Consider the following 13071-nt stretch of genomic DNA (forward strand, 5'->3'; position numbering starts at 1 on the left):
AATTACAACTTCAAGTAGTATAAATACAAGACCACTTCACACTAAAATAATAATTGCTAACATTTATATGTCATCTACTATGAGCTAGGCACTGTGCTAAGCACTTTTTTTTTCATTAGTTCATGATAAGATCTTTTTTCAACTGAACTCTCTATGCTAGTATCTTAGGGTATAGTAAAACAGAGATCGAATGAAAACAGAATGATGAAATATAAGTTAAAGGAAAAAATGGAATGGTGTGGAGGTTAGTTTTCTTTTTTAAAATGACATTACTTTTTCTCTAATTACATGTTAAAACAGTTTTTTAACATTTGGGTTTTTTTTTAAGTTTTGAGTTAAAATTCTATCCTTTCCCCCTCCCCTCTGCTCCCCCTTCCCTGAGGCAGTAAGCAATTTAAATATAGGTTATATGTGTGTAATCATGTAAAACTGTCCATATTATTCATTTTGTACAAGACTCAAACAAAAAGAAAGAAAAAAGTGAAAAACAGTCTCCTTCAGTCTGTATTCAGACAACATCAGTTCTTTCTCTAGAGGTAGATAACAGGTTTTGTCATGTGTCCTTTGGGATCATCATGGATCACTGTATTGCTGAGGACAGCTAAATCATTCACAGATCTTCATTGTACAATATTGCTGTTGCTGTGTACTTTTTCCTGGTTCTGCTCCCTTCATTTGCATCAATTCATATAAGTCTTTCCAGGTTTTTCCGAAATCACCCTGTTTGTCATTTCTTATAGCACAATAATATTCCATCATAATCACATACCACAACTTGTTCAGCCATTCCCCAATTGATGGCATCCCCTTGATTCCCAATTCTTGTGCTAAGCACTTTTTACAAATATTAGCTCACTTGATCCTCACGATAAACCTGAGAGGTAGAGGCTGTTATCCCTATTTTACTGATGAGGAAACTGAGGCAAAGAGAGGTTAAGTGACTTGCCAGGGTCACATAAAGAATAAGTGTTCGAGGCTGGATTTGCACTCAGGTTTCCTGACGCCAGGCCAAGCATTCTATCCACTGCAATACCTAGATGGCCAAGGAACTTACTTGTCAACAATTTGCTTTGGGGGCTCAAATGAATTACTGACCTGGTTAGTATAAATGCCAAATAGAGTCAAAGAGGCACCAGGGTGTAGTGAGAAAACTAGTTTCAGAGTCAAGAAGACCAGAGGGATTGTCAAATCCCTCTAGTAAACTGGCTATAAGACTCTGGCAAGTTAGTTAATCTTTTAGGGCCTGAGTCCCTAAGATTACAATGCATTTTTAGAAAGAGTTGTTTCTTTACAGAAATTCCCCATATATCAATGAAATTAGAGGCTTTGTCTGTCCCTTCTACATAACCTTGCTAGTCTCCTAAATTTATCTAACAATGCAAATGTTAAAATCTAGGTATTCATTTTAGTGCAAATTTGGGTGTCAAAAGAACTAACTCAAAGCATTTATTAACAGGCTAAAAAGGTACTTGTCTTTGTGCAGATGTTCTTGAAATAACATAGTGTTATTATTTAAAATATATTCATTTTTAAGTAATATTTAACACTTGCAAATTAATTATAACCACAATTCATAAAATTAAGTTTAATTCCTTTTTTTTTTTAATTACAGAGTCAGATCAGATTTTAGCCACACCAGTACTTGATTCGAGACCACTTAACTCCCTACCAAAGCTCTTCTGATGAGAAGAAAGCTTTTGAAAGAAGCGGATCTGAACCCCAATAATAACTCCCCATGCAGGCAGAATAATATTTAGTATTCTCAGTTTCTGATTAAAGACAATAGTAGCAAAACCATGTCTAAAGGTATAAACAGGAGTACTGAATCCTAAAACATTTAAATTAAATATTAAAACAAATCCTAAAACATTTAAATCATACAAATGATTGTCTCTCACCAGCTAATTAGACTCCATCCTGAAGCCGTGAGGCTGAGATCAGGGGTTCTATCCCACGGGTAGTTCTCCTCTATCTTACAGTCAGACCACACACACTGCTGGCAGGCATTCTGCTACTGGTTATGAAGGTAGCCAAACGGATGGATTGGAAGCAATTCAAGGGATACTTGTGTGGTTGTGGGCTAATGGATCAATGTGCACCATTTTGGAAAGCAAGACATTTTGAGCAATAGGTTGAATTAAGGTAAAGTACAGGCACACATTACAGATGGATGGTATTGGAGATGACAGAAGACTCTTTGGGTTAACCCTCCCACTCATTTACTGAAATATCTATCTGCTAGGGAAGGAAACTCAATGTACAGCTGTGAAGTATTCTAATCTATGTTTTTCAAGTAGGTTTTATAGTGATAATTTCCATTATAACTAAATGAGCCTTCTGGATTATAACTAAATTACACCTTCTTGTAAGCAACAAGATGGTAAACTAGAGATTTTCTCTGATCTTCATGACCTCTCAAACCTCTCCAAAACAGAAATTACGTATCAAAGATAAAGCAATTTCAGCTGTCTCCATGGTCCAGGGCACCCAGAAAACCAAGAGTTAAAAAAAAAAAAACCAAGCCCCAAACCCTCAAACTGATGCTCACTGACCAACACTCCTACCCTACCTCCCATGCTCCTGGCAGAAAGGTTACACTAACAGATATGACATCAAAACCTACTTCAATACCCCAGTCCCCCTCCCCTCTTTCCACTGTCATGGAGACCCTGGCTCCAGGCTGCAGAAGTTTTTTTTTGTTGTTGTTTTTTTTGCTAGGCAATAGGGTTAAGTGACTTGCCCAGAATCACACAGCTAGTGAGCGTCAAGTGTCTGAAGCCACATTTGAACTCAGGTCCTCTTCTGCAGAAGTTTTTTTGGGCTTCAACAGCTAGCATGGTCACAGCCTTTTAGGAACAAAAAACCTGGTCAGGCGCTGCAACCCAGATGCACCAGTTGTACAAAACTCTGAAAGGTGATGTTCCAGAAAATGGGCTCTGAACTGTTTGTGATAAGTTAAAGAATTAAGGAACAGAGAGAGTGGGGCCAGCCACCAGGACAGGGCATTGTCATATAGGAGACCATGCAGCACTCCACCAAGCCTAAGAGAAAGAGCACAGCATCCAGCTGCAGTTGATTCTGACCACCTGAAAATCAGTTGAGGCAGATATCTAGGCTGGTGAGCCATGTTCCAGCCTCTAAGGAAACTACAATAAAAGAGGAAGTAAGAAAATGAGTGATAAGGAAAATGAGGGGGGTGCAGTGGGAGGTGAGGGAATTGAAAGTACTAAAGATTCCAGGAAAAAGAAAACTCAAAGACGTTGAACATAAACAGATAAACAGGAAAAACAGTAACAACAGAAGGAAATGTGACCTCCAACCCAGTAGATAAATTCAGGCATCTATAAATGAATACTACAAGATTAGGGAAAATGATTGAACACGATGAGACAAAGGACTTGGTAGAATTTAAGGAGAACATGGACCCACATCACACTATTTTTGAGTGCTTTAAAAGAGAAATGAGATTTATGAAAACAGAATTTGTTCTACACAGCAAAAATCACGAGCAGAATAGAAAAACCTGAATCTGCAATGGTAAGCCTCAGCAAAGGAACAAATGAGAGAACAATAGATGGGAAATGCAAATAGAAAGAAATGAAGGACAGCCTTGAAGAAAAGAAGCAAAACACAATAACAATGAAAGAAAATAGGGTTACTATGCAGATAGGATTTTTGAAGATAGGATGTGTAAAAACAACCTAAGGATCATGGGTCTTCCAGAAAAAAACTCACTAAGACAAACACCAGAATGAAGGAAATAATAAAAGATAACTGACTAGAACTTTTAGAAAATGAAATACTAATTAAAAGAATTCACAGATCACCTCCAGAAAAAAATTACCCAAAGCTACAAACTCCAAGACAAATGGTGGTTAAATTTAACAATTCAATTCAGAAACAAGTTCCACAAGCCATTAGGGAAAAAGACCTTCAAATACAAAGGAAAGGACATTCCACTAATTCTGCACTCACTAGAAAAAGGAGGAAAAAGAATAATGTGTTCTGAAGAGCACTGGAACTCAGGATGTACACCAGGGTGAACTATGCAGCAAATCTGAGCTAACCATATCGACAAAGATGGATATTCAATAATAAAGAATCTGAAATATTTTTAGAAAGAAAAATAGAACTAAAGAGATAATTTGCTTCCCAAACACCCCAAAAAACAGAAATGCAGGAGGAATCAATAAATGAAGGAGGCAAGGATAGCAAGAGCAACAAAGTGACAACAGAGACGAGGGTGAGACTTCTTTCTAAATGTACACAAGGGGAAGATGGCGGAGTAGGTCAGAAAACTTTCGGCTCTCCAAATTTCCTCCACAACAAAAGACAGAACATCGCCTCAGAGCAGCAGAAATAAACATGGGGTAAAGCAGTTGATCTCCTAAGACAGAGGTTCCCAAACGTATTTGGCCTACCACCCCCTTCTCAAAAAAAAATTACTCAGTGCCCCCCTGGAAATCTACTTCCTTTAACCCCTTAACATTTTTTTTGAAATTTGTTTTATTTCAAAAAAATATAAAATATTTTTTAAATAACACACCTTAAATTTAATAATTTATTGTAAATTTGTGGGTTTTTTTCTGCATTGAAATTTTGATGATGCAATATTGCATCATGTATTATCCATATAATTTCATATTGTAAAGAAGTCATTACACACACATATTCCTGCTGATGCATGCTGGACTTCTCAATAATGCACAACAAGCTTACCTGCCAACACTTGCTTGTTGAGACCTGTCGGTGGACTTGACCACACTTACATTGTGTATGTTTATTTGGAAAATAATGTAACCAATACAACTTTAACTGTTACATAACAGATGAAATATGTATAAAGATTTTTTAAAATTTTCTTATCTTCCCTTCTTTCCTTATGATTTCAACACCACCTTACTTTTATTCAATGCCCCTCCAATTGTACCCAAGGCTTTACTACTGCCCCCGAGAATCATTCTAGTGACCCCGAGGGGAGGTGTTGCCCACTTTGGGAGCCTATGTCTAAGACAATTTGAGAAGACCCCAGGAAGGACCAGACCTCTGGTGGTTTGGCCTGAGTGAAGTGCAATAGCTCTAGGCTGACTATAGAATCAACAAACAACAAGACCTTGGGGAAGCTGGGTTGAGAGTTGGGTCTAAGCCTCAGCCTTAGAAATTTTCATTTTGCCAACAGTGTGGGGGTCTGATGGCTGAGTAGAAGAAGACTGAAGGACCTTCCATTATGGAGGGATGCCAAGCACAGCTGTGCTGATCCCAGCCTCCCTGGCTGTGGCTGCAGGGAGAAGGAGCTAGCACACACCTGCTGAGCGCAGTAGGAAGGGGCAGGGATCCTGCTGGCTGTGGACACCTGCAGGAGAGAAGAAGCCCCAGTTTCACTTCCAGGGCAGAGAGGACAATTGTAGTTTGCAGCCACCAGAAGGACTATAGGGAGCTAGATCATTTGCGAATAGTGTGGCTGGGGGCCCTGGCTGAGGCTTATGAGTGGAGATGAGAGCCCAAGGTTGGGCTCCCAAGACAGACCTCAGAAAATAACAATAAGAAGGACATGAGACTTGGTGCACATTCCCCATACCTTGGGACTACAACTTGATTACACTAATAGCTGCTAAAAACAAAATAAAACAAAAAAATAAATAAATAAAAATGAGTGAGCAAAGGAGAAAGAACCCAACCATAGTTACTATGGGGATAGAGAAGATCTGGGTTCATATTCAGAGGAAGACACAGGAGCTAAAAAAAGCCACTCCTTTTTCAATGAGAAATGTCAAATGGTCCCAAGCACAAAAAGAGTTCTTGGAAGAACTTAAAAAGGACTTTAAAAATCAAATAAGAGAGACTGAGGAAAAATTAGGGGAAAAAAATAAGAGAAGTCCAAGAAATCAAAAAAATTACGAAAAGAAAGTGAACCAACTGGAAACAGAGAATCAAAAACTTAAGGAAAAAAATAATTCCTCGAAAACTAGAATTGGGCAAGGGGAAGCTAATAATGTTCTAAGACACCAAGAACTCATAAAACAAAATCAAAAGAATGAAAAAACAGAAGAGAAAGTGAAACATCTCATCAGAAGAACAAGTGATCTGGAAAACAGATCAAGGAGAAATAATATAAGAATAGTTAGACTACTTGAAAATTATGATTAAAAAAAAGAATCTTGATACAATACTATAAGAAATTATCAAGGAAAATTACCCTTAAGTTCTAGAAGGCGACAAAGTAGAAATAGAAAAAATCTACTGATTATCACCTGAAAGCGATCCCAGGAGAAAAATTTTTAGGAATATTATAGCCAAGCTTCACAGCTCCCAAGTTAAAGAGAAAATATTGGAAGCAACAAGAAGAAAAAAAAAACAATTTAAATGTCATAGAGCTATAATATAGATTATACAAGATCTAGTGGTTACTACATTGAAGGACCATAGGTCTTAGAATACTATACTCTGCAGAGCAAAAGAGCTTGGGTTATGACCAAGGGTAACTCACACAAAGTTAAGTATAATCCTGAGGGGGGGAGGCATTTAATGAACCGAAAGACTTGCAGGTTTTTGTGACAAAAACCCCAAAACTTAAGGGAAAATTCAACATAACATCCAGGAGATATAGAAGGTAAACATTAAAGATGAATTATAAGGAACTCAATAAGGTCAAACTGTTTACTTCGTATATGTGAAAATATTAGCAGTACTCTTATGATTCTCATCATTATTTAGGTAGTTTGAAAGAAAGGCTTGGGTTAAGCCAAATATGATGGGGTGATTCTAAAGAGAATAAAAACTGTAGGGAAAGATAAAAAGGAGTAATTATCATACAAATGAGACATAAAAGGAAAAACTGATACAGAAAAAGCTAGTAGGAGGTAGGTGAGTAGTGCTAGAAATGGATTAAAGAGGGAAATGTGTGTGTGTGTGTGTGTGTGTGTGTCTTCTAAATTCAGAAAGAAATAAGAGGGCAAAGGTATAGACAAGTTGGAGGACAGGATAAGGGGGATGGGGTAGGTTAAGGAATAGGAGGGCAAGGTAGTGGGTAAAGTAAAGCAGAGGAGTGAGGAGAGATAGGGTAAATAAAGTGAGAAGGATAGTGAGGAAAATACGTAGGTAACTGTAACTTAGACTGTAAATGGGATGAATTTACCCATAAAATGGACATGGATAGCAGATTAAAAATTTGAATTCAACAATATGTTGCTTTCAGGAAACATTATAAAAATGAAAGATAAACACAAAGATAATATAAAGGGCAAGAGTAGAATTTATTATGTAAAAAAAGCAGAGATAGTAATCATGATCTCAGACAAAGTTAAAGTTAAAATAGATTTAACCAAAAGTGAAAAATAAAGGAACTACACTATGTCAGCAATATTAATCAACGTTATTGTATACCATTTAAAATACCTAGCCAGTATAAAATACCTAAGTGTACACCTGCCAAAACAGACTCAGGGAACTATATGAACATAAACACAAAACACTTTTTATACAAATAAAGTCAGATCTAAATAACTGAAGTAATATTTATTATTCATGGCTAGGTAAAGCCAATATAATTTTTAAAATGACAATTTTACCTAAAATAATCTATTTATTCAATGTCATCCCAATTAAATTTCTAAAAAATTATTTTACTGAGTTAGAAAAAATAATAAATTTGAAACAGCAAAAGGTCAGGAACATCAAAGAAAGCAGGAAAAAAGATGTAAAGAAAGCACCACATCTTAAGCTATATTATAAGAAAGAGCATTGTTGAAGTACAAAACAAATAATTTTGATTATTTTAAATTAAAATTTTGTTGAATAAATAAAACCTATGTAGCCAAGAATAGAAGGAATGCAGAAAATCTCTCAGATAGGATGTGATTGGTTGGAATATTGTTGTGGTATAGGAAATGATGAACTGGTTGATTTAGAAAAACATGGAAAGACTTGGAACTATGAAGGAAGATGCTATCCACCTTCAGAGAAACAAATGACAGGTGGAAATAAGCATAATATGGTCATATATATATACATATATGTGTGTGTGTGTGTGTGTGTGTGTGTACATTATGTGTATATTTATAAATATCTATGTGTGTATATATATATATATATCCACACTTAATTGTAACATTCTTTAGGGTGGTAGAGGGAGGGAGGGGGGAAAAATAAAGTAAAACATGCAGAGCAGAAAACAAAAGAAAACCAACAAGGAAGCAAAGAAAAGCTGGGCAGCTCTGAAAACAATGTGTAGTATTTATTAAATAGTTTTTCTTGAAATGAAAATTTATTGTTTTATACTGAATCCTCTCTTATGGTCTGCTGCATACATGGCAACGGTTTTTTTTTTCTTCTTTTTTCTTTTTGCATTTAAGTTTAAAATAAAAGGTATATAAATAAATAAATGAACATGAAATCAAGAAAAAATAAATGTACACAAGGATAAAGGTAGAAATCTGGAAGAAGTAACAGTGAAGAGGCAGATGGGGCCATTATGGACAGAAATGGTCATACTCTGTCTAGAGGTGAATGCTTCTTTTGTGGGACTACATTACAACATGAGAGAGTACATGAAAAGGAGGAAGAGGAACAAGGAGACAGAGAAGAATGAGTAGTATGTCACAGTCAAATCAAGGGTTAGCAATGAGGGTAAGCTGACCTTTATGGTCTCAGAAAAAGAAGAGACTTCAAGGAAGGTAAGAAAGGGCAGGGGAGACTAATAAAAGGGGGGCAGAAGGAAGGAGCCTTACTTTGGAGGTAGGAGGTTCCATTGATGAATGCTCTTATGGGTGAAGGGAGATATGAGGACCTTACATTGGATGAGATCTGAAGGATTTGGTGCTTAAAAACTTGTTTGGAGAGGGAACAAGTTGGAACCTCTTGGGGCAACTGGCACCTGGAAAAGTGGAGATATTCAGGTAAGTGCAAGGGGGGAAAGGTCAACAAGAGAGGATATAGATCAGTGGTATGGGAGGGGCCCTAACATGGGACAGTGTCCTGTCTGATACCTGCAATAATTGGCATTGCTCTGGGAGTGAGGCACAATGGAAAAGAGGAAACATGGGGTAAGCCCAACAAGGCAGTGGCAGAAAGCATCTAGAATGGAAAGCCTAGAGTAGATACCTTGGAATTTGTGATTGCATGAAGAATACAGAGAAGAGAGAGAGACCAGATAATTATAGGGGTCCTGAATCAGAGACTGAGGATGTAGAGTAAACAGAAAGAGAAGATGGATAATGAAAAGATTGAGAGAAACACTTTTGTAAAGGGAACCAAAAAATTAAATTAAAAAAATAACAGGACTAGGTAAAAGGAAGGAGAGGAAGGTAGAATCTACTTGACTAAAGAAGAAGAAGAGGGGGAAGAAACCAAATAAAAGCAGGAAAGAAAAAGGAACTAATAAAACCCTAAAGGGAAAGGAGTAACAAATGATAAGAGGAAATCTGGGGTCAGAGTAGGTGGGAACAAGACCACTTTAAAAAAAAGATTAAAATAATTGAAGGAACAGAATATTGTATTTAAAAGCTTCTGCACAAACAACATTAATATATCTACGATAAGAAGGAAAGTGGTCGAATGGGAAAGAATTTTTATATCATTTTTCTGAAAAAGGTTTGTTATCAAGATATATAAATAATTTATGTGCGTGTATATGTACACATGCACAGACATATACACAGATGACTAACAGCCATTCCACAATAGATGGCCCAAAAGATAGGAACAACCAGTTCTCAAAAGAAGAAATGCAAAATATCCAAAATACACATGAAAAATGCTCCAAATCACTAATAATACAAGAATTGCAAATCAAAACAACCCTTAGATTTCATCTCACACCCTTTAAATTAGCCCCCCCCCCAAAAAAGACAAAAAATGGCAATAGTGTTGGAATTGTAGAAAGATAGGCGTACTAATACATTGTCAGTGGAGCTGTGAAATGGCACAGCTATTTCGGAAACCATTTTGGAATTCTGCAATAAAATAACAAAATGTCCCTACTCTTTGAACCAGAGAATCCATTACTGGGCTTATATTCCAAAGAATTCATCAATACGAAAATAGTCCCTACAGACTCCAAAATATTTATCACTTTTTGCGACAGCTAAGAATTGAAAACAAAGTAGATGACCATCAATTGGGGAATGACTAAACAAACTGTGATATATGAATTATAATGGAATATTACTCTAAGAAATGATGTGTGTGATGAATATTGCTCTAAGACATGATGTGTGTGATGAATACAGAAAAGCATGGAAAGATCTATATGAAGTATAAGCAGAGTGAAGTAAGCAGAGCCAAGAAAAGAGTACCCAAAGAGCAACACCAAAACATTAAAAGTAAATGTAACAAAACTATAAAGGTCAAATGTACTCAGATGAGGAGGTATGAAAAGATACCCCCAAACTACCCCTTTATGGAGGTGGGGGATCCATGGGTGATTTTTGCTTGTTCTGTTTTTCCTGATATCAAGCTTAAATTGGCCTCTTGGCAACTTTTATCTATTGTGCTTTGTTCTGCCTTCTGGGACCAAACAGAACAAGTCTAATTCCATTTTCATATGACAGCTTGAAGATAGTGATCACAAAATTCTCAAGTCTTCTCTAAGCTTAGCATCCCTAATTCCTTGTACGGCATGGATTCAAAGACCTTCACCATTCTAGTTGCCCTTGTCTGGACACTATCCAGCACATCAATGCCTTTCTATAAGGATACAGAGGGACTATCTATGTCTTTATTCCAGGAACTGTGCCTTAATGCAGGCCCATATCAAATTAGTTTTGTTTTGTTTGGGGGTTGGGGGTGTGGGGAGAATCCTGTGATAATATTGCTGACTCATGTTGAGCTTGTAATCTACTAAAACTCCCAGAACTTTTTCAAACTGCCATCTAACCAAGCCTCTCCCCTTGTATTCTTAAGAAATTAATTGTTTGAACCCAGGCATAAGATTTTATATTTATCCCTATTAACTTTTATTAGATTCAGCTCAAAACTCTAGCCTTTCAAGTATCTGTTTGGATCCTTCTCATTGCCATCACCTAGTTCTCTGCAAATTTAGTGGCTGCATATTAAAAGAAAACAGGGATTCTGAGAAGTTCTGAAAGTAAGAAGGGCATGAATTCCAAGTATGGGAGGTAGATGAAAAGCTAGGAAATAAGAAATGAACTGAGGTCCTTAGACTGTGAGCTCTTGGAGGGCAGGGACCATCTTGCAACATGCCACATTTTGTTCTTATCCAAGTCACGGATAAAAGTTTTCTCAGGAACTGAAATCAGTCTCAGTAGTTTATAATTTACACTCTTCCCTTTTCTGAAAACCAGGACATTTACCCTTCTCCAGACCTACAGTACTACTTTTCATGCTCTTCCAAAGAGCACAGATAATAGCTTAGCAGTCATACCTGACAATTCCCTCAGTTTCCCATCATGGCTTCTAATTTGTATTAATGAAATGAGCATTCTTCCAGCCTAATTGAGGTTTTCTTCACCTGGGTATTCCCTCTACCAATGAAATTATATATATATGTATATGTGTGCATATATGTATATATACATATATACACACATATATATGTATCAGTCTTTATCGCTATGATATGTCTAGACAAAATAGTAAGAGCCTATAAAATGATTTTAATATAATGTCATAATCCTTATTTTTAGCATCGCAAATTACAAGGTAAAGGAATACTTTCACTTGAAGCATGGGGGTGAAAAGGGATTTTCATAGCCATGTTTGAGGAAAAGACTTTTGACATTGAACTTTGTTTTCTGACTTGCTTGTTTTGTTTTGTAAAGGTAATCAACAGGGGATGAATCTGTGGGGTATAGTCAAAAGAGTGTGGAACTGCAAGTCAAGATGGGAAGACAGGACTGGGTTCCTTCCAGTCCTCAAGGTTTCCAATGAGCAGTTGTGTGACCTTGGGGCACATGGTTTAATGTCTCTGGATCTGATTCTTACCCCAGACAAATCCAAGAGCAAATAGATACTCCTACAATCTTTAACTTGGGTATTAACTCTGTTAGCAACTTTTGTCCTGTCATCTCCAGTGCAAAGAAAACTAGCATAGCAAATTAAGAACTGGGTCACTTGCCTTTCTCCTGGTTTCCAATATCATCCTATCTACCCCAAGCAGTACTATTTTTAATTATCCTTTCTCTCTAAATGCCTAAAAATTCCTTTTTGTTATCCTTAGCTTTTCTTGCCAATTTCAGTTCATTCCGAGTTTTGGTCAGTCATTAAGCATTAATTAAGTGCTTACTATGAGCCAGGAAATGTGTTGAGTGCCAGGGATACAAAGAAAGGCAAAAGACTATTTCTGCCCTCAACAAGCAGACATTCTAATAGAGGGAAAATGAAAATAACTAGGTACCTACAAGATATACACAGAGATGAAGATAATGTGAGAGGGGAAGGCACTAACAGCTGAGGAGATCAGGAAAGGCCTCATGCAGTAGGTGGGACCTGAAAGCTCAAGGAAGCCAGGGAAGCTAAGAGGTAAAAATGAGAGACTGAAGATTCCAGGAACTGGAGGACAGGAGATGCCAATGCAAAGGCAGAGTGGAGAGACAGAGTGTCATATTCAAGGAACCAGTGTAGTTAAAGAATATGTGGAAGGAGTAAAGTGTAAGGCTGGAAAGGTAAGATGGCTTCAGGTTATCGAGTTTTAAATTTTGTATCTGATCTTGGAGTAAAAGGGAGTCACTGGAGCTCACTGAGCTGGGGGCAGGGGAGTGACTTGGTCAAGCTTATGCTTTAAGAAAATCATCTTGGCAGTTGAGTGGAAAATGGAATGAGTGGAGAGAGAGAAGAGGCAGAGATACCAGTTAGCCTCTTGCAGTAGTCCAGGTGAGAAGTGATGAGGGCCTGAACTATTGTTTTATGAATGGAGAGAAAGGGGTATACACGAAAGTTATCAAGGTAAGGACAACAAAATTCAGCAATAGATTGGATGTGTATTGAGTGATGAGGCAAGGACAACATCGAGGTTACAAGCCTGGGTAACAGAAGATGGTTGGCGCTCTTGATAGTAACAGGGAATTTAGAAAGGTGGGAAGATATTGGGGGGAGACATTTTTAGAGGACCACACC

The 13071-nt window shown here is 37.2% G+C and overlaps 1 protein-coding gene across 1 annotated transcript in view; it reads left to right on the forward strand.

Annotated features, from left to right (window-relative positions):
• LOC114050180 (uncharacterized protein C1orf100 homolog) overlaps positions 1 to 1683 on the forward strand; it is a 29864-nt gene extending 28181 nt beyond the window's left edge. Inside the window, exon 4 of the mRNA XM_027871810.1 lies at positions 1613 to 1683. Within this exon, the coding sequence (XP_027727611.1) occupies positions 1613 to 1683 (71 nt within the window). The remainder of the gene's footprint in view (positions 1 to 1612) is intronic.
• Positions 1684 to 13071: the final 11388 nt, after the last annotated feature.

This window comes from Vombatus ursinus, unplaced genomic scaffold (genome assembly GCF_900497805.2).
Source record: "Vombatus ursinus unplaced genomic scaffold, bare-nosed wombat genome assembly UNPS02014798.1, whole genome shotgun sequence".
Classification (NCBI taxonomy): domain Eukaryota; kingdom Metazoa; phylum Chordata; class Mammalia; order Diprotodontia; family Vombatidae; genus Vombatus; species Vombatus ursinus.